The sequence below is a fragment of the Marmota flaviventris genome, chromosome 10 (genome assembly GCF_047511675.1).
Source record: "Marmota flaviventris isolate mMarFla1 chromosome 10, mMarFla1.hap1, whole genome shotgun sequence".
Lineage (NCBI taxonomy): Eukaryota > Metazoa > Chordata > Mammalia > Rodentia > Sciuridae > Marmota > Marmota flaviventris.
Genome location: NC_092507.1, coordinates 119,968,679 through 119,991,124, shown reverse-complemented (window position 1 = coordinate 119,991,124; position 22,446 = coordinate 119,968,679). Strand labels below are relative to the sequence as shown.

The 22,446-nt window shown below is 36.5% G+C and overlaps 1 protein-coding gene across 2 annotated transcripts in view; it reads right to left on the bottom strand.

Moving 5' to 3' along the window:
• Positions 1-22,446, bottom strand: part of Nup210l (nucleoporin 210 like) — a 119,112-nt gene that overhangs the window by 59,135 nt on the left and 37,531 nt on the right. For both annotated transcript variants that reach the window (XM_027920851.2, XM_027920852.2), the window contains exons 13-16: positions 21,482-21,680; positions 17,812-17,957; positions 14,372-14,593; positions 1,723-1,896 (exon numbers count right to left, since the gene is read on the bottom strand). In XM_027920851.2, the coding sequence (XP_027776652.2) occupies positions 1,723-1,896; positions 14,372-14,593; positions 17,812-17,957; positions 21,482-21,680 (741 nt within the window). The remainder of the gene's footprint in view (positions 1-1,722; positions 1,897-14,371; positions 14,594-17,811; positions 17,958-21,481; positions 21,681-22,446) is intronic.

Sequence of the window (22,446 nt, the reverse complement as noted above, 5' to 3'; positions counted from 1 at the left end):
GAATTAGGCTGGGTTCATCACAAATAAAGTGATCTTCCACTGAGCTATATCCCCAGCCCAGAAATACTTTTTGAAAAGTGAATCAGGGACTGGGAGTGTGGACAGTGGTAGAGCTCTTGCCTCGCACGTGGGAGGCACTGGGTTTGAACCTCAGCACCACATAAAAATAAAATAAAGGTATTGTGTCCATATACAACTAAAATATATTTTTAAAAGTGAATCATTCATAAAATTAAAATGATAATACTTAGTGTGGAATTTGATTCTGAAAAAAATCTGGGTTCTAGACCTGTAACATCTCATACTATTCTTTAATAATATAAGGCAGTACAACATAAAGTTAATAACATGTTTGTGATCAGACAGATGTACTACTTTCTAGTTGATGACTTTGGGGAATGTTACTCAACTTCTAAAAGCCTCAGTGTTGTGGTTTAGCTTTATTCATTGATTTTTAAAAAATAATTATTTATTTATATGTGGTCCTGAGAATTGAACTCAGTGCCTCACACATGCTAGGCAAGTGCTCTACTACTGCATTACAACCCCAGCCCAGTGTTGTGGTGTAGATATGAGGTGTCCCCCAAAAGCTCCTGTGTTAATTCAGGACTATTCAGAGGTGAAATGATTAAATCGTGAGAGGTGTAGCCTAATCAGTCCACTCTAGTTTGACTAGACTAACTGAGTGGTAACTGTAGGTAGGTGAGGCTTGGCTTGAGGAAGAAAGTGGGTCACTAGGGATGTACCCTGGAAGAACTGATCTTCCTTGTGGCCCCATCAGCACCCCCTGCTTCCTGGATGTCATGAGTGGAACAGCTATTCCCTGCTATACCATCATGCTCTGCCTTGTCTTGGGCTCAGAGCAACGGAGTCAGTCAAGCTGGATGGTACCTCTGAAACCTTGAACTCAGAATAAACTTATACTCATTTAAGTTGTTCTTGTCAGCTAGTTGAGTTATAGCAATGAAAAGCTGACTAACACATTGAGTTTTCTCATCTGTAAAATGGGGAAAATTAATAGATTGTTCTGTTCTGTATAGGGTGAGTAATGACTTCTCCCATGATTAGGATTACAGTCAACCTCATTTATTATATAGTCCAATGTTCTAGCTTTTTAGTTGTATATGGACACAATACCTTCATTTTATTTTTTTTAAAAGGCATACTAAGCCTTTTTTTTTAAAGAGAGAGAGAGAAAGAGAGAGAGAGAGAGAGAGAGAGAGAGAGAGACGTTTTTAATTTTATTTTTATGTGATGCTGAGGATCAAACCCAGTGCCTCCCACGTGGAATGTGAAAGTTCGCCCACTGAGCTACACTCCCAGTCCCTGATTCACTTTTTAAAAATTTATTAGACAAATCATTATTAGACAATTAATTCTTCATTTCTCTGCTACATACAAAATAACTACATTATTGCTCATCATTAAATTTTATTATTTATTAACAATGCTAAAAGATTTATTATGAAAGCCTATTAGCAAAACCTTTTGGAAGTGATTAGGAGAGATCTCCGTTGTCTATTGTCATAATCACAAGCTGACTGTGTACAACAAGCACAGTCATGTCACTAAGTTTACCAAGTCTAACAGTTTACTCACTATTAGAAAATGAGTAACAAAAAAGTTACCTTGACTTTAATGAGACAAAAGCTATATTTCATATCCCTGCCTCTAAAGCATGGAAAACAAAAATGCCTAGTTGGAAACAGACTTGATGCTTACCAGTTGTTTGTTGTGCTGAGGCAGAGGACAGGGCTGGGCACCAGCTAGCACCTTGTATACTGGTGTTATGGACATACTGGCAGGATGGGCACATATGAAGCGCACTTGTACAACCTCCACAGCTGGACTAGGGTTCAGGACTCCTGGGTGATTTCCAATTCGAAATGTGAGAACCTTTAAGGAAATATTAGAGCAAGAGATAATTACGTGTGGACATTTTAAAAATATATATTTTTAGTTGTAGATGGACCACAATACTTCTGTTTATTTAGGGTTTTTTTTTTTTTTTTTTTTTTTTTTTTTTTTTTTTTTTTGTGGTGCTGGGGATTGAACCCAGTGCCTCACCTGTGCTTTGCAAACTCTCCATCACTGAGCCACAACCCCAACCCTATCTATGGGTAGACATTTGATGTCGGTTGAGCACATCTAAATGTGTCATTCAAATTCCATTACAGAGTGTTGATTTGGACATTGTAATCAGACAAATCCCTTAAAGACATTATAGTTCTTAATTATCTGTGTTTTGGGGCATTAAAGGTATCATGAACTTTTAAAAAAATTGAGCTTTGGAGTCTGGGGTTGTGGCTCAGTGGTAGATCACTTGCCTCGTATGTGTGAGGCACTGGGTTTGATCCTCAGCACCACATAAAAATAAATAAAATAAAGGTATTATGTCCATCTACAACTAAAAAAAAAATGAAGATAAAAGGAAAAAAAAAGAGAGAGAGAAGGAAAAGGGAAAAAGGAAAAAATCAAGCTTTGGCCAGACATTCTCCAGCATCCAGTTTGTAAAGAAAACATAATCAAGACAGCAATAATCAGACCAATGAGGACAGCTCTGCTTTTGCTACTGAGATTGACCATCAGCATTCTTAAATCTGCATTACTGTGTCTTAATGGACAGTGGTTTATTTTGTTGTAAACATGTGTTTGTAGAACGATTCTAATACATAAAATTTTTGTCTCTATTCTAATAAATAAAAAGATTTTTGCTCCCATGAGATAAAGCAAATTTACAAAATTAAAAACAACCAAGCCTCGATCTATTAGCTCAGTCTTTTGCCTCCAACAAACTTTTGTTACCAATTGGTAAAAAGTGTAAAAACTAGGGCTGGGGTTGTGGCTCCGTGGTAGAGCACTTGCCTAGAACCCAGCGCTTGCAAGGCCCTGGATTCGATCCTCAGCACCACATAAAAATAAATAAATAAAGGTATTGTGTCTAGTTACAACTAAAAAATAAATATTAAAAAAGTATATTGGGCTGGGGATGTGGCTCAAGTGGTAGCGCGCTCGTCTGGCATGCGTGCGGCCCGGGTTCGATCCTCAGCACCACATACAAACAAAGATGTTGTGCCCACCGAAAAATAAATAAATAAATATTAAAAAAATTGACGAAGGGTTTTAAAAAAAAAAAAAAAGTATAAAAACTATGTTGTGTTACAATTTGTCTTATGTGAAAGTAATAATGAATAACACTGTGGAAACAGAAAGAAATTAGGATGCTTTAATTGGGAGTTAATTAGGCCCTGAAATTACTAATAGTTCATTCAATAACAGGAAAAAAGAAAACTACCTCAACATAACAGAAGTTTTATATTGAAAAACCCATAGCTAATGTTATATTCAATGGTTACACTGAAAGTTTTTTCTCTACTCAAGAATAAAGCAAGGATATACACTTTTGCCACTTCTATTCAACATTGTTCTACAAGGTTCAAGAACACAAGCTCGGGCTGGGCTGTGGCTCAAGCGGTAGCCCGCTCGCCTGGCATGCATGCGGCCCAGGTTCGACCCTCAGCACCACATGCAAACAAAGATGTTGTGTCCGCTGAGAACTAAAAAATAAATATTAAAAAACTCTCTCTCTCTCTCTCACACTCTCTCTTTTTTTTTTTAAAAAAAAGAGCACATGCTCATGTACAAACTACTACATGAATTCAGCAAAGCATCTGGATACTAAGTCAACTTATAAAAATCAGTTACATTTTTATACACTAACAATGAACAGTTTGAAAAGGAAATTATGAAAGCAATTCCATTTAAAATAGCCTCAAAAAGAATAAAATATTTAGGAATTAGTTTAACCAAGGAGGTGAAAGACTTGTACAATGAAAACTACAAAATGTGGTTAAAAGAAGTTAAAGAAGAGCTTACTAAATAGAAAGAAATTCCATGTTCATAGAATGGAAGACTTAATGTTAAGATGTTAATACTATCCAAAGTGATTTACAGATTCAATGCAATCCCTATCAAAATCCCAAAGATTAAGAAGGCTGAGGCAGGAGAATTGCAAGTTCAAAGTCTGGACAACTTAGATCCTGTCTCAAAATAAAAAGGGCTGGGCAATTAATAAAGGGCATATGAACTGAACGGACACTTCTCAAAAAAGAAATACAAATGGCCAATAAATACATGAAAGTACAAATACATAAAAAATGTTCAATATCATTAGCAATTAGAGAAATGCAAATCAAAACTACATTGAGATTTCATCTCACGCCAGTCAGAATGGTAGTCTCAAGAATACAAATGGTAATAGTTGCTAGAGAGGATGTGGACAAAAAGGAATACTTTTGCACTATTGGTGGAACTGTAAATTAGTACAACTACTATGGTAATCAGTATAGAGGCTCTTCAAAAGACTAGGCATGGAACCACCATATGATCCAACTATACACTTCTCAGTATTTACCCTGAAGAATTAAAGTCATCTTACTATAGTGATACATGCACATTTGTGTTTATAACAGCACAATTCACAATAATCAAACTATGGAACCAGCCTAGGTGTCCATCAGTGAAGAATGGATAAAGAAAAGGTGGGTACATACACACCATGGAGTTTTATTCAGCCATAAAGAAGAATGAAATTATGGCCTTTGCAGAAAAATGGATGGAATTAGAATCCACCATGATAAGTGAAATAAGTCAAACTCAGAAGGTCAAAGGTCCTATGATGTTTTCTCTCATATGTGGAACCTAGAGAGAAAAAAGGAAAACAAAAGTGGGGGTGGATCTATCAGTAGAGGAAAGGGACCAACGAGTGGGAGGTAGGGAGGAAGGGGAAAAACCTGGAGAGTGATATTGGCCAAGTTATGTTATTATATTGTGTGCGTATACAAATAAGTGAAATATGAATATGTACAACTATAATGCACCAATAATAAATAAATAAATAAATAAATAATCATAGCAAAATAAAAAGGACTAGGGGTGTAGCTCAGTGGTAGAGAACCCCTGGTTTCAATCCCCAGTGCACCCCTCACCCCAACAAAATCACAATGATGACTTTTTCAATAATAGAAAAATCCATCCTACAATTCATAGAGAATCTTAAAATTTTCCAAATAATTAAAAGAAGCTTGAAAAAGAATAAAACTAGGGAATTTAACTTTCCTGATTTTAAGTCTTAATACAAAGTTACAGTAATCAAAATGTGTGGTACAAACATCAAGGCAGATATGTATACCAATGGAATAGAGAATCCATGAAAAAATCCTTGCATATACGGTCAAATCATTTTTTAGAAGGGCACCAAGCCCATTTAATGGGGAAAGGGCAGCCTTTTAAATAATCAGCATGAAGAAAACTGGGTAACCACATGCAAAAAAAAAAAAAAAAAAAAAGTTGTGCCTTTTCGAAACACCATATGTAAAAATTAGTTCAAAATGTTTCAAAGACCTAAATGTAAGACCTAAAAGTATAAAACTTTCAGAGTAAAATCTAGGACAAAGGTTGACAATATTGCACTGGACAATGCTTTCTTGGATATGATACCAAAATACAGGCAATAAAGGAAAAAAACAGTCAAATTGGACCTCACAAAAATTTTAAAAACTTGTTCATTAAAAGATAAAGTCAACAGAATAAAAGGCAATCCACAGAATGGAAGAAAATATTTGCAAGTCTTATATGTGATAAGCAACCAATATACAGACTATATAATGAACTTCCAAATTCAACAACAAAACAACCCATTTCAAAACCAGGCAAAGGAGGGCTGGGGTTGCGGCTCAGTGGTAGAGCACTTGCCTTGCATGCGCATGGCCCTGGGTTCAATTCTCAGCACCACATAAAAATAAAATAAAGGTATTGTGTCCATCTACAACTGAGAGAGAGAGAGAGAGAGAGAGAGAGAGAGAGAGAGAGAGAGAGAGAGAGAAGAGCCTTAAGGAGGTGTTTTTATGTCCGTGTTCACAGCAGCATTTTGCATAGCAGCTAGAACATGAAGGCAACCCAAGGGTCCATGGATGGATGGACTAAAAAAAAAAAAAAGGTGTATATATACATTATAACGGAATATGCAGCCTTAAAACAGAAGGAAATTCAGACATTCTACAACATGAATGAAACTTGAGAATATTGTGTTAAGTAAAATAATATAGTCATAAAAAGACAAATACTACATATTTCTATATATTTGAGGTATTTAGAGTAATCAAAATTAGAAGCAGAAAGTAGAATGGTGGTCATCAAGGGCTGGTGTGAAACACTAATGAGGAGTTATTTTTATTCATTTATTTATTTTTTGTGTGGGATTGAACCCAGGGTCTCACACATGCTAGGCAAATGCTTTACTGCTGAGCTATAGCCCCACTGATCTATATACTTAAAAATGATTAAAGTGGGGTCTGGGGCTGTAGATCAGTGATAGAGCACTCTCCTAGTATGTGTGAGGTCCTGAGTTCAATTCCCGGTCTCTCTCTCTCTCTCTCTCTCTCTCTCTCTCTCACACACACACACACATACACACACACACACACACACATTTTTAAAGACAGTAAATTTTATGTGTATCCTACTACAATAAAATTTAGGTCAAAAGAACATAATTAGCCCAGTGGCTTGGGAGGCTGAGGTAGGAGGATTGTAAATTCAAAGCCAGCCTCAGTGAGACCTTATCTCTAAATAAAATACAAAATAGGGCTGGGGATGTGGCTCAGTGTTTGAGTGTCCCTGAGTTCAATCCCTGGTACCCCCCTGAAAGGACATGATTAGGTCTGAAATTACTAATAGTTAGTCATATCATATTTACAGTAAAATTGACTACAAATATTAAAAAGAAGGTTGATTAATTATATCACAGTTCTTACTAAGTTAAAATCTTACATTGATGCTCTGTGGGCCAGTTATCCTTCCTGTGTTTCATACATAAATTTTTTAAAAGTAATTAATTGGTTTTTTTTAGTTATACATGACAGTAGCATGTATTTTGACATATTATACATATATGGAGTATAACTTCCCATTCTTGTGATTGTACATTATGTGGAGTTATACTGATTGTGTATTCATATATGAATATAGGAAATCTATGTCTGATTCATTCTACTGTCTTTCCCATTCCCATCTCCAACCCCTCCCCACCTTCACACTCGCCCCCACAATCCAGTGAACCTCCACTCCTCCCCATTTCCTATCTATTGTGAGTCAGCATCCAAAAATCACAGAGAACATTTATTTGGTCTTTGGTTTTTATTGGGGATCAGGTTATTTCACTTAGCATGATAGTTTCCTGTTCTACCCATTTACCATTTACCAGCAAATGCCACAATTTCATTTTTCATTATGGCCGAGTAATTCCATTATGTATATGTATCACATTTTCTTTATGCATTCATCTGTTGAAGGGCACCTAGGTCCGTAGCTTAGCTATTGTGAATTGAGCTGCTATAAACATTGATGTGGCCACATCATTACAGTATGTTGATTTTAAGTCCTTTGGGTATATGCCAAGGGGTGGGATAACGGGTCAAATGGTGGTTTCATTCCAAGTTTTCTGAGGAATCCCCATACTGCTTTTCAGAGTGGTTGCACCAATTTGCAGTCCCACCAGCAATGTATGAGTGGACCTTTTCATCCACATCCTCACTAACATTTATTGTTACTTGTATTCTTGATAATTGCCATTCTGACTGGAATGGGATGAAATCTGTGTAGTTTTAATTTGCATTTCTCTAATTACTAGAGATGTTGAACATTTTTTCATATATTTGTTGACCATTCATATTTATTCTTCTATAAAGTATCTGTTCAGTTCCTTTGCCCATTATTGATTGGATTATTTGTTGTTGTTGTTGTTTTTTGGTGTAAAGTTTTTAAAATTCTTTATCTTGGAGATTAATGCTAGAACAGGTGGCAAAGATTATCCCCCATTCTGTATGCTCTCTCTTCACATGCTTTTTTTTTTTTTTTTTTGACTCTAGCAGTCAGAGAAATGCAAATCAAAACCACCCTAAGATACCATCTCACTCCAGTAAGATTGGCAGCCATTATGAAGTCAAACAACAACAAGTGCTGGCGAGGATGTGGGGAAAAGGGTACACTTGTACATTGCTGGTGGGACTGCAAATTGGTGCAGCCAATTTGGAAAGCAGTATGGAGATTTCTTGGAAAGCTGGGAATGGAACCACCATTTGACCCAGCTATTCCCCTTCTCGGTCTATTCCCTAAAGACCTAAAAAGAGCATGCTACAGGGACACTGCTACATCGATGTTCATAGCAGCACAATTCACAATAGCAAGACTGTGGAACCAACCTAGATGCCCTTCAATAGATGAATGGATAAAAAAAAACGTGGCAGTTATACACAATGGAGTATTACTCTGCATTAAAAAATGACAAAATCATAGAATTTGCAGGGAAATGGATGGCATTAGAGCAGATTATGCTAAGTGAAGCTAGCCAATCCCTAAAAAACAAATGCCAAATGTTTTCTTTGATATAAGGAGAGTAACTAAGAACAGAGTTGGGAGGAAGAGCATGAGAAGAAGATTAACATTAAACAGGGGTGAGAGGTGGGAGGGAAAAAGAAAGAGAAGGGAAATTGCATGGAAATGGAAGGAGACCCTCATGGTTATACAAAATTACATACAAGAGGAAGTGAGGGGAAAGGGGGAAAAAAAAACAAGGGGGAGAAATGAATTACAGTAGATGGGGTAGAGAGAGAAGATGGGAGGGGAGGGGATGGGGGATAGTAGAGGATAGGAAAGGCAGCAGAATACAACAGACACTAGTATAGCAATATGTAAAACAGTGGATGTGTAACCAATGTGATGCTGAAATCTGTATACGGGGTAAAAATGGGAGTTCATAACCCACTTGAATCAAAGTGTGAAATATGATTTGTCAAGAACTATGTAATGTTTTGAACAACCAACAATAAAAATTAAAAAAAAAAGAATTTATTTTTTAGTTGTAGATGAACACAATACCTTTATTTTATTCATTTTTTATGTGGTGCTGAGGATCAAAACCAGTGCCTCACACATACTAGGTGACTGTTCTACCACTGAGTTACTACCCCAGCCCTTCTCTTCACACTCTTGGTTGTTTTCTTTGCTGTGAAGAAGGCTTTTAGTTTGATACCATTCCATTTATTGATTCTTTTTTTTTGGGGGGGGGGTACTGGGGATTGAACTCAGGGGCACTCAACCACTCAGCCATATCCTCAGCCCTAGTTTGTATTTTATTAGAGATAGGGTCTCATGATTCTCCTGCCTCAGGCTTCCAAACCCCTGGAATCACAGGCATGCGCCACTGTGCCCAGCCCATTTATTGATTCTTTTTTTAAAATTCAAAGATTTCCTTTAGTCTTTTTTCCCATTTATTGATTCTTTTTTTTTAATATTTATTTTTTAGGTGTAGATGGACACAACACAATGCCTTTATTTTTTTTTATGTGGTGCTGGGGGGTGCTGAGGATCGAACCTGGGTCCCGCCTGTGCTGGGTGAGCGCTCTACCGCTGAGCCACAATCCCATCCCCCATTTATTGATTCTTGATTTTACTTCTTGTGCTTTAGGAGTATTGTCAAGAAATTCAGTTCCTAAGCCAAATGATGGAGATTTGGGCTTAGGCACAGGATTCTCAGGTCTAATGCCTAGGTCCTTGACCCACTTTGAGTATTGTGCAGGGTGAAAGATAGGGGTTTAATTTCTTTCTAGTACATATGGATTTCCAGTTTTCCTCACACCATTTGTTGAAGAGGCTATCTTTTCTCCAATGTATGTTTATGGTGTCTTTGTCTAGTATGAGATAACTATATTTAAGTGGGTTTGTCTCTGTGTTCTCCATCTTGTACCATTGGTCTTCATGTCTGTTTGGGTGCCAATACCATGCCGTTTTTGTCACTATAGCTCTGTAGTATAATTTAAGGTCTGATATGGTGATGCCTCCTGCTTCATTTTTCTCACTAAAGAGCCTCTTATATTTCCAAATGAATTTCATGACTGCTTTTTCTATTTTTATGAAGAACGTCATTGAACTTTTAATAGGAATTGCATTAAACCTGTGTAACACTTTTGGTAGAATGGGCATTTTGACAATATTAATTCTGCCTATCCAAAAACATGGGAGATCTTTCCATTTTCTAAGGTCTTCTTCAATTTCTTTTTTTAGTGTTTTGTAGTTCTCATTGTAGAAGTCTTTTACCTCTTTTGTTAGATCAATTCCCAAGTATTTTATTTTATTTGTTTTGGTGCTGGGGATCAAATCTAGGCCTTGTGCATGCAAGGCAACAATCTACCAACTGAACTATATCCCCAGCCCTATTTTATTTATTTTTTTCATTTTTTGAGGCTATTGTGAATGAAATAGTTTTCCTAATTTCTCTTTCAGTTGATTCATCACTGATAAATAGGAATGCAATTGATTTATGAGTGTTAATTTTATATCCTGCTAATTTGCTGAATTTATGAGTTCTAAAAGTTTTCTGGGTCTTCTAAGTATAGAATCATGTTGTCAGCAAATAGGGATAGTTTTGAGTTCATCTTTTCCTAATTGTTTCCCTTTAATTTCTTTCTTCTGCCTAATTGCTCTGGCTAGAGTGTCAAGGACTATGTTGAATAGAAGTGGCGAAAGAGGGCATCCTTGTCTTCTCCCAGTTTTGAGAGGGAATGCTCTCAATTTTTCTCCATTTAGAATGATATTGGCCTTGGGTTTAATATATGTAGCTTTTACTATGTTGAGGTATGTTCCTACTATCCCTAGTTTTTCTAGTGTTTTGAACGTCAATGTATTCTGTATTTTGTCAAATGCTTTTTCTGCATCTATTGAGATAATCATGTGATTCTTGTCTTTAAGTCTATTGATGTGATGAATTATGTTCATTGATTTCCATATGTTGAACCAAGCTTGCAACCCTAGGATGAACCCCACTTGATCATGGTGCACTATCTTTTTAATATGTTCTTGTATGCAATTTGCCAGCATTTTATTAAGAATTTTTGCATTTATGTTCATCAGGAATTTTGGTCTGAAGTTTTCTTTCCTTGATGTGTCTTTGTCAGGTTTTGGTGTCAGGGAGATACTAGAATAAGTTTGGAAGAGTTCCCTCCTTTTATATTTCACAGAATAATTTGAGAAGGATTTGTGTTAGTTCTTCTTTGAAGATCTGATAGAACTCTTGAGACTCTATCTGGTTCTGGACTTTTCTTGTTTGGTAAGCTTTTGATGGCATCTTCAATTTCACTGCTTGTAATTTTGATCTGTTTAAATTTTCTGTGCCTTCCTGGTTCAATCTGGGTAGGTCATATGGCTCTAGAATTTGTTGATGTCTTCAATATTTTCTATTTTATTACAGTATAATTTTTTAAAATACTTTCTGATTATCATCTGTATTTCAGTATTTATTGTCTGTTGTGGTATTTCCTTTTTTCATTATGAATTTTAGAAATTTGAATTTTCTCTTTTTCTTTATTAGTTTGGCTAAGAGTTTATGGATTTTATTTTTTAAAGAAACTTTTTTTTTTCTTTTGTTGATTTAAAAAAAATTTTTTTTGTTTTAGTTTCATTGATGTCAGCTCTGTTTTTAATTATTTCCAGTCGCAAACTGCTTTTGGTGTTGATTTGTTCTTTTTTAAAAAAAATATTTATTTTTTAGTCGTAATTGTACAGAATACCTTTGTTATTTATTTATTTATATGTGGTGCTGAGGATTGAACCCACAGCCTCATATGTGCAAGGTGAGAGCTCTCCCACTGAGCCTCAGCCCCAGCCCTGTTCTTCTTTTTCTAGGGCTTTGAGATATAATGTTAGGTTATTTATTTAGTGACTTTCTATTCTTTTAATGAATGAGCTCTATCATTCATTAATTCTTAACCATAATCAAACTGCAAAACTTTATACTATTTTTTGTTTGTTTTTGATTTTTGCAGTATTGGGGATTAAACCCAGGACCTCACACATGCCAGGCAAACGCCCTTGGGCATGCTGGGCAAACACCCTACCACTTAACTACATTGCTAGCCCATTTTATTATTTATTTATTTATTATTAGTTTTGTACCAAGGATTGAACCCAGGGGTGCTTAACCACTGAGTCACATCTTCAGCCCTTTTTATATTTTATTTAGAGACAGGGTCTCCCTGAGTTGCTTAGGACCTAACTAAATTGCTAAAGCTGGCTTTGAACTCAAGAGCCTCCTGCCTCAGCCTCACAAATCGCTGGGATTACAGGCATGCACTGCCAGCTGGCCTTTATATATATATATATATATTAGTTGTAGTTGGACATAATACCTATATTTTATTTATTTATTTTTAAGTAGTGCTGAGGATTGAACCTAGGACCTTGCATGTGCTAGGTGGTGTTCTACTGCTGAGCCACAACCCCAGCATCAGCTGGCCTTATTTTTATTTTGAGACAGGGTCTCACTAAGTTGCTGAGGCCGGCCTTGAACTTGGGATCCTCCTGCCTCAAGCTCCTGAGTAGCTGTTACTAGTTGTTTTTTTTTTCCTTTCCTTCCCTTCCCTTCCCTTCCCTCTTTCCTTTCCTTTCCTTTCCTTCCCCCCTTCCCCCTTTCCCCCCTTCCCCCCTTCCCCCCTTCCCCCCTTCCTTCCTTCCTTCCTTCCCAGGGATTGAACTCAGCCATATCCCCAGCCCTATTTTGTATATTATTTAGAGACAAAGTCTCACTGAGTGCTTAGCACCTCACGTTTGCTGAGGCTGGCTTTGAACTCACAATCCTGCCTCAGCTTCCCAAGCTGCTGGAATTGCAGGCGTGTGCCGGCTTGTTACTAGTTTTGATAGAGGCAGGGTAGAGCTATGAACAATACCAATGCAACACACATTGTTGCCTCTAAAAATAGTAAAAGATTATTCTCCAATTTTTGTGGCACACACCTGTATTCTCATAAACTTGGGACGCTGAGGCGAAAGAATCACAAGTTTGGCCAGCCTGAGCAATATAGCAAGGGCTTAAGCAACTTAGCAAGACCTAACTCAAAATAAATTTTTTTTAAAGGGCTGGGAATATAGTTCAGTGGTACAGTGCACCTGGGTTCAATCCCCAGTAACCAGCCCCCACACCCCCCCAAAAAAACTAATTCAACTGAGAGAGGGTAAAATACTCTTTATCAGTATAGATAGATTGTTTCCTCAAAATTACTAAAGACAAGTTGACCCTTTAAAGTCTCTCTTCTTTAATCAGTATACAGGTTTCTCAAAAGACTAGGAATAGACTCACTAATGACCACTCCTTGGTATTTATCCTAAAGTATTAAAGTCAGTATACTAGAGTGATATATGCATACACATGCTTATAGCAGCACAATTCACAATAGCCAAACTATGAAACCAGCCTAGATGTCCATCAACAAATGAATGGATCAAGAAAATGTGGTATATGGGCCGGGGATGTGGCTCAAGCGGTAGCGTGCTCGCCTGGCATGCGTGCGGCCCGGGTTCAATCCTCAGCACCACATACGAACAAAGATGTTGTGTCTGCCAAGAACTAAAAAATAAATATTAAAAAAAAAAAAAAGAAAATGTGGTATATATACACAAGGAGTTTTATTCAGCCATAAAGAAGAATAAAGTTATGTCATTTGCAGAAAATGGATGAAGCTTGAGAACATTATATTATGTAAATAAACCAAACTCAGAAAGTCAAGAGTTGTTTATTTTCTCTTATATGTGGAAGCTAGAGAGTAAAAAGAAGCTGGGGGCAGAGGGTATCTCACAAACAATTAAAGGGAGACCAGTACAGTAGAGGAAAGGGACGGGGGTGGGGGCGGAGAGGGAAAGGTGAAATACTGGGGAAGGATACTGACCAAATTATATTGTTATATTATGTACATGTATAGGTAATAATAAATCTCACTATTCTAATGTATGATAATAGTGCACCAATAAAAAAATGGGGAAAAAGTTTTCTTCTTTGAATTCTTTTTTTTTTTTTAAAGAGAGAGAGAGAGAGAGAATTTTAATATTTATTTTTTAGTGTTTGGCGGACACAACATCTTTGTTTGTATGTGGTGCTGAGGATCGAACCTTGGGCCGCTCGCATGCCAGGCGAGCTTGAGCCACATCCCCAGCCCTCTTTGAATTCTTTGAAGGTAAGGAATAAAATGTCCTCTAGTCTAGATAATAGGGCCATTAATTAAAGTGATAAAGTTAAAATAATTTAAAATAATTCATAACAAAAAAATATTGATTGTTAATGAGTGTTAGAATTCTCAGATAAGCAAACTGATAAAGGATAATCAAAAATTAGAATTTAATGTAATCAATAATTAGAATTTTCCTATCTAGTTCATAAACTAAATCAATTAGAATCTGAAAAGGAATGGCTGGTAGTACAAAGGAATTGAAATATTATATGAAAAGAAATATTAGGGGGAAAAAAGGCTAAAGATTATTTTCATACTTGCTCCCCTAAATCCAGGCACAGGATCCGGTATATGTACTGGTTCTGCTTTCTCTTGGCTGGCAGCCGGACTTCTGTCACTTTGATCTTCTCTGCCCTCTCCATGCTCAGCTCCAAAAAAAACCGGGAGGGTTCCAGGATCCACGGACGAGGGCCCCCTTCAAACACTACTTCCTTCACAGACTGCCATGTCACCAATGCCACTTCCACAGGGTTTAGGGCCTGATGACATTTAAAGAAATTAATCTCAGGTTGGTTAGGAAATTCAACATTTAATTTTTTTTCTAATCTATCTATCTATCTATCTATCTATCTAGTCAGAGTCTAAGTTGCCCAAGCTGGTCTTAAACTTCTGGGCCTGATATCCTCCTACTTCAGCTTTCTGAGTAGCTGGAATTACAGGTATGCCAGTCATGCCTCTTTAGACAGTTTTTTAAAGTGAAATACAATTTATCTGAATATACACATCTCCAACCCTTTTTTGTTTTATTTTGAGACAGAGTCTTGCTCAGAACCTGCGTGAGCCCCTGGGATTACAAGTGCGTACCACCATGCCTGGTAAGTGCAGGTTATTCTTGTATGGTGTATAAGTGTCTACAACACTGACCAAATCATAAAATGAAGTAGAGTGTTGATACAATTTTCTAATTAAAAATGATGTTAGACTTAATTCTCAAGTTAAGTTAAATGTATGTCATGCCCCTCACTTGGAATACTTCTCAACCTCTGTACTAAACTAGGTTCTATCTGTGATTCAAGTCTAACTGATGATTGCCTTATCCATTAATTTGTGTCCAGTTACTCCAGACCGCAACTATTTTGGCAGCTTCTATACTTTTATTTATCTCTGCCACTCATTTGTACACTTTCATCTCCAAATGCTATTTAGCAAATGTATGTACAAGTTGAATAATGCTTGTTGTGTTTTCTAGCTATGTAAATTCCTCAAGAGGCAAGAATAACTTACACCCAATTTTTTTAGAGAATTTTATCAGTGGAATTTAGTACAAGGCTGTACACATAAAAGGTATTATTTAAATAACTGCAAAGCATTTTAAGTCAATATTTAACTAAAGTATCAAAAAACTTCTGTCCTAAAACCACAAAAATAACACATGTATATATTTCATCATATTTCTCAAAGAACTTTATAACCTAAAAGAGAAGATAGGTATTATTCACTGTAGTTCACAGAGGAGTTGTATCCCACTTATATATGAGGAATCTGGCATTAGGGGAACAAAGTGTTTTTTGCACTGGGGATTAAGCCAAGGGGTGCTTAACCACTGAACCATATCCCCATCCCTTTTAATTTTTTACTTTTTTAAAAAAATTTTGAGACAGGGTCTCACTAAGTTGCTTAGGGCCTTGCTAAGTTGCTGAGGCTAGCTTTGAACTTGTGATTCTACTGCCTTAGCCTTCCGAGCTGCCTGGCAGAATAAAGTATTTTTGAAGTACAGGTTATTCTTTTTTTCCCCTGATAACCAGGGATTGAACCCAGGGGCACTTAACCACTGAACCACATCTCCAACCCTTTTTTGTTTCATTTTTGAGACAGAGTCTTGCTCAGAACCTGCGTGAGCCCCTGGGATTACAAGTGTGTACCACCATGCCTGGTAAGTGCAGGTTATTCTTGTATGGTGCACAAGTGTCTACAACACTGACCAAATCATAAAATGAAGTAGAGTGTTGATACAATTTTCTAAAAGTGTAATCAAACCACATTTTATTATTTCTTTTCAGAACTAGTCAATCATATTTATTATTGAATATCATTAAAATTAAATATTTCTGCCAAGCACAGTGAAGCATGCCTGTAATCCCAGTAACTCTGGAGGCTGAGGCAGGAGGATCACAAGTTCAAGGCCAGCCTCAACAATTTAGTGAGTTCCTAAGCAACTTAGTGAGACCCTGTCTCAAAGTAAAAACTAAAATAAAGACTGGAGATGTAGCCAAGTGGTAAAGGTTTTAATTCCCAATAACAACAATAAATAAATAAATAGAAGTTTTTAAAACATTATTTCTATCTCTAATGGCAGCATTTTCTTAAATAAGGTATATACAATTTAACAAGTATCCACTGATGGCCTACTGAGAACACAATAATAGAAATCCAAACTGCTTCACAGTTTGGGAAAACAGCTTTGGAGTGGGTGATGAATATTACAAAAAGTTACAACACAGGGTAGGAATGTACCTCTGTCCTAGAGTGCTGACCTAGCATGCATGAGGCCCTGAATTTAATTCTCAGTACATACCAAAAAAAAAAAAAAAAAAAAAAACCCTACACCCCAGAGTGTTATATAAACTTTTTTATAGAGGAAATTAATGAAAGAATGAACTTAGAAGCTTCATGGAAAGTTTTTCTAAGAAAGAAAAATAGAGATGATTTCTTTTTCTTAGATGCATAGTCCAAAATTAATCAGACCAACTGAACTAAGCTGGAAGTAAAAGAACAATTGAAAACGATACCATGTTCTGAAACAAAGATAGAATGCAGACATAGACACATATATATTTTTTCAGTGCTAGAGATTGAGCTCAGAGCCTTACACATGCTAGATAAATGCTTTACCTCCTAAGTTAAATTCCCAGCTCCAATATACGTATGTTTTTATATACTCTCTTTTGGCAGGTAAAGGGAAAGAAGCACAAGTAAAGCATTTGGTAGAAAAAGAAAATCATCATCTTCCTTTCCTTTAAGGATGGTTTACATTCAGAGGAGATCATTTATAGACAATAAATATGAGAAAAGTCTAATGAGAAAAGTAAGGAAATTATAATAAGCCATAGCTAGGCACTTCTACTGAATTTGGCAAATAAGATGATTCTTCTGCTAGGGAACCAATGAAATGTACTCAAATCCTCAATGTACTCAAATGTTTAATACATATACTGCACAATGCGCAAAGAGGACAACTTTGAACAAACAAGTTATCTTTCTTTTTGTCTTTTTACTTTCTTTTCTCTTTTTTTTTTAAATCCTTTTTCTTTGTTTATTACTGGGGGTTGAACTCAGGGCCACTCTACCACTGAACTACATTCATCCTAGCCTTTTTTATGTTTTATTTTGAAACAGGGTGTCAACTTAAAAATATTCCTGAATATTTTAATTCAGGAAGCATAAGGTAGAAGCATGCGGGAGTAAATTCCCCAAAATTCAGGTTTGATGAGAGAATTTACATATAAAAACAAAATAGTAGGGCTGTAATTCAGTGGTAAAGCACTTGCCTAGCATGTGCCAGGCCCTGGGTTTGATCCTTAACATTACACACACACACACACACACACACACACACACACACACACAGTGGTAAATAAAAGAATACAAATATCACCACTGATCCTTAGTGAATACAGATGACTAGGTAGTCCCTAAGTATAGAGTTGGGTCCATGGAAAGATATGGAATGACAGTGCCTTACTATGAAATATCTTACCTTTAAGGGCTCATAAGCAGCAAATGTGGCACTGCTCTCCAAATACTCTTCATATTCAGTCACACTCACTATTACCAGAGTATGGCCTAAAGATTTGGCTGCTATATGTGTACTAGAACAATGCATTGGTCCAGGTCTTTGAATACCTTTGAATCAAAAAATAATTATTTCAGTAGGGTAATAATTAGTCTGTTCTCCAGGATATTAAGCTACAGAAATATAAGAATTCTAACACATTAAAAATACCGGGCTGGGGGGGTGCTGGGGTTGTGGCTCAGTGGTAGAGCACTCGCCTAGCATGTGTGAGGCCCTAGGTTCAATCCTCAGCACCACATAAAAATAAATAAATAACATAAAGGTATTGTGTCCAACTACAACTAATAAATAATTTTTTTTAAAAAAAAGGGCTGGGGTTGTGGCTCAGTGGTAGAACACTCGCCTCGCATCTCTTATCCTACATAAGAGATAATTCATTATCTGAAGGTTAGAGGAAGCCCTGCGAACAGAGGAGAAAGATGTGATTAGTACTACATACCAATAAGGAAAAAAAAAGTCTAGGCTGATGCCACTCTTATAGATGTACTGTGAGAATTAAATACATGAGTTAATACATCGAATCCCTGAGCTCAATCCTCAGCACCACATAAAAATAAATAAGTGAAATAAGGGTATTGTGTCAACTACAACTAAAATACAAATATTAAAAAAAAATACTGGGCTGGGGCTGGGGCTCAATGGGACTGGGGTTGTGACTCAGTGGTAGAGCACTTGCCTAGCATGTGTGAGGAACTGGGTTCAATTCTCAGCATCATGTATAAATAAATGAACAAAATAAAGATCCATAAACAACTAAAAAACATTAAAAAAAATACCATCTTGGGCTAGGGTGTAGCTCAATGGTACTGTGCTTGCCTCACATGCACAAGGCCCTGAGTTCAATCTCCAGCACCACACACACACACACACACACACACACAAAACAAACAGGTACAATGACATGCACTTGTAATTCCAGCTAACTGGGGAGGCTGAGGTGAAAGGATCACTTGCATCCAGTTCAAGCTCAGCCTAAGCAATATAGCAAGACCCTGTCTCAAAAAAAAAAAAAAATTACCTTTTTTTTTATTTTCTGGGACTGGGGATTAAAACCAGGACCCCTGCACTTGTTATACAAGCACTCTACCACTTAGCAACATTGCCAGCCAAATAATCAAGTTGATATAAAAATCTATTTCTTCTATTAACAGACATATATTATGTAAGACAAAATTCAATCTACAGTGAGGATACACAGGTGAGCAAAGATCCTTACCTCCTGACCTTAAGTATTACCAGAAAGTGTTAAATATGATAGAGATTTAGAAGCCAGGAAGGTGGTAAAAAAGATTTATTCATTTATTTTTAAATATTTATTTTTTAGTCAGGGGTGGACCCAATATCTTTATTTTATTTTTATGTGGTGCTGAGGATCTAACCCAGTTCCTCACACATGCTAGGTGAGTGGACTACCTCTGACGCACAACCCCAGCCCTAAAAAAAAAAAGACTTAAATAAAGTATTTTAAGTTGAGAAATAGCTTGAACAAAGAAATAAATGAGACATGAATGAGTATGAGGGAGATATAAGAGAAAATTTAACCAAAGTAGTTGATTTAGCTAGACCATTTGTACTGTCATGTTATACTGTAGAGGGCTATGAAGACTAAACTAAAAGGATTTCTGCTCTATTCTATTGGCAAAGATAATCCTCTAAAATTTTTTGAACAGAAAAAGTAATATTGAAGTTGAGCTGCACAAAGATTGATCTGGTAGCCATGATTACCCGTTGAAGGATATTGGAGTATCCTACATAAAAGATAACTTATTATCTGAAAGTTAGAGGAGGCACTGCAAACAGAGGAGAGAAATACCATATAAGGAATACATACCAATAAGGAAAAAGAAGTCCAAGCTGATACCACTCTTATAGATGTACTGTGAGAATTAAATGAGTTAATACATGAAAGTATTCAGAACAGAGCCTGGCAAATAGTAGATGCTAAGAAATGTTAGATGTTACTGCTATCATATTGATTAAAGAAACAATGGGGATGAGGATCAACTATGATTCTCAATAACAAGAGAGAATACTGACCTTTATGAATAGATTGTTCTTATTTTCCTTTGTATTACAAAGATTTTTTTCCTTTTTTGAATAAACTTAAAAAATATAGACATTAAATGGCACTATATTTCTCTTAGAAATAAACATGGTATATATATTAAAGAAATAAGAAAAGAGCTTGACACTAGATAGAGAATACCTTATTAGAAGCTGAAAACTGGCAGCCATTATGAAGTCAAACAACAACAAGTGCTGGCGAGGATGTGGGGAAAAGGGTACACTTGTACATTGCTGGTGGAACTGCAAATTGGTGCAGCCAATTTGGAAAGCAGTATGGAGATTTCTTGGAAAGCTGGGAATGGAACCACCATTTGACCCAGCTATTCCCCTTCTCGGTCTATTCCCTAAAGACCTAAAAAGAGCATGCTACAGGGACACTGCTACATCGATGTTCATAGCAGCACAATTCACAATAGCAAGACTGTGGAACCAACCTAGATGCCCTTCAATAGACGAATAGATAAAAAAAATGTGGCATTTATACACAATGGAGTATTACTCTGCATTAAAAAATGACAAAATCATAGAATTTGCAGGGAAATGGATGGCATTAGAGCAGATTATGCTAAGTGAAGCTAGCCAATCCCTAAAAAACAAATGCCAGATGTCTTCTTTGATATAAGGAGAGTAACTAAGAACAGAGTAGGGACGAAGAGCATGAGAAGAAGATTAACATTAAACAGGGATGAGAGGTGGGAGGGAAAGGGAGAGTGAAGGGAAATTGCATGGAAATGGAAGGAGACCCTCATGGTTATACAAAATTACATACAAGAGGAAGTGAGGGGAAAGGGAAAAATAATACAAGGGGGAGAAATGAATGACAGTAGAGGGGGTAGAGAGAGAAGAGGGGAGGGGAGGGGAGGGGAGGGGGGATAGCAGAGGATAGGAAAGGCAGCAGAATACAACAGACACTAGTATGGCAATATGTAAATCAATGGATGTGTAACTGATGTGATTCTGCAATCTGTATACGGGGTAAAAATGGGAGTTCATAACCCACTTGAATCAAAGTGTGAAATATGATATATCAAGAACTATGTAATGTTTTGAACAACCAACAATAAAAATTAAAAAAAAAGAAGCTGAAAACTGATATTGTCCAGCCACTGTTATTAAATTTCTGTATCTTTGTTTCTACATCTATATGTAGATCAATACCTACTTCAAGGCAATTGATAAAACAATTAAAAATATTATAAGAAAAGAATTATAAACTGGGTGCGGTAGTGCACACCTGTAATCCCAGCAGCTCAGAAGGCTGGGGCAGGAGGATCTGAGTTTAAAGCCAGCCTCATCAATTTAGTGAGGCCCTAAGCAACTTAGAGAGATCCTGTCTCTAAATAAATAAAATATAAAAAGGACTGGGGATGTGGCTCACTGGTTAAGCACTCTGGAATTAAAAAAAAATGGAACTGTATGAATTTAAACTCTAGTAGTTTCTAAATTGATGCCTGCTACCCTCAATTCTAGGATATAGGAAGGAGAAATTTAAAAGGACTACTCTTACCTTCTTTGAGAAGAGTGAAGACTCCTTGCTTATCCATGTTTAAATCCAAGGATAAATGAGAGCAATCTGTGAATGCCACGATCTCTTTGGTCTCCTTATTTACATGATACATTGCAATGGGGATTTCTATAATCTGGCCAATCTCCACATCAGCATGAAATGGTAACAGTTCCATTTTGTTCAGTTTTAGGACATATATCTGAAGGAAAAACAATTTACATTTTAGGAAATTCTTAGAAAAAAAGGAATCATTCCTTAAATATTTAAATATACACATAAACTAGGAGTGACGGAGCATACAACTGTAACACCAGCAACTTAGGAAGCTGAGATAGGAGGATCACAAGTTTGAGATCAGCCTCAGCAACTTAGCAAGACCCTAAGCAAATTAGTAAGAACCTATTTAAAAATAAAAAAATTAAAAGGTCTGGGGATATTGCTCAATGGTTATATATCTCCAGGCACCAAAAATTTAAAAATAAAATAAATGCACACACATATGAACATGTGGTGTGTGTGTGTATGTGTGTGTATGTATATATATGTATATATATATGTATATGCATATGTACGTATATATACATACATATATATATCATAACAATTCTTTTTTTTTTCTTTTGATGCTGGGGATTGAACCCAGGGCCTTGTGCATGCCTGGCAGACCCTCTACCACTAAGCCACATCCCTAGTCCCCAAAAGCCACATCCCTAGTCCCCAGTATAATAACTTACTATATAGCATTGACATTTTATTATGTATAAGTAATCTAGAGATGATTTAAAACACACAGGAGGATGTGCATATATATGCATATTATATGCAAATACAATGCCATTTTATACAAAAGACTTGAGCATCCTCAGATAATGGTGTGTGAGGGGTCCAAGAACCAATCCCCTGTAGACAATGAGGAATGACTGCATGCTATTTTACATACACACATAAATATACACACTAGGTGC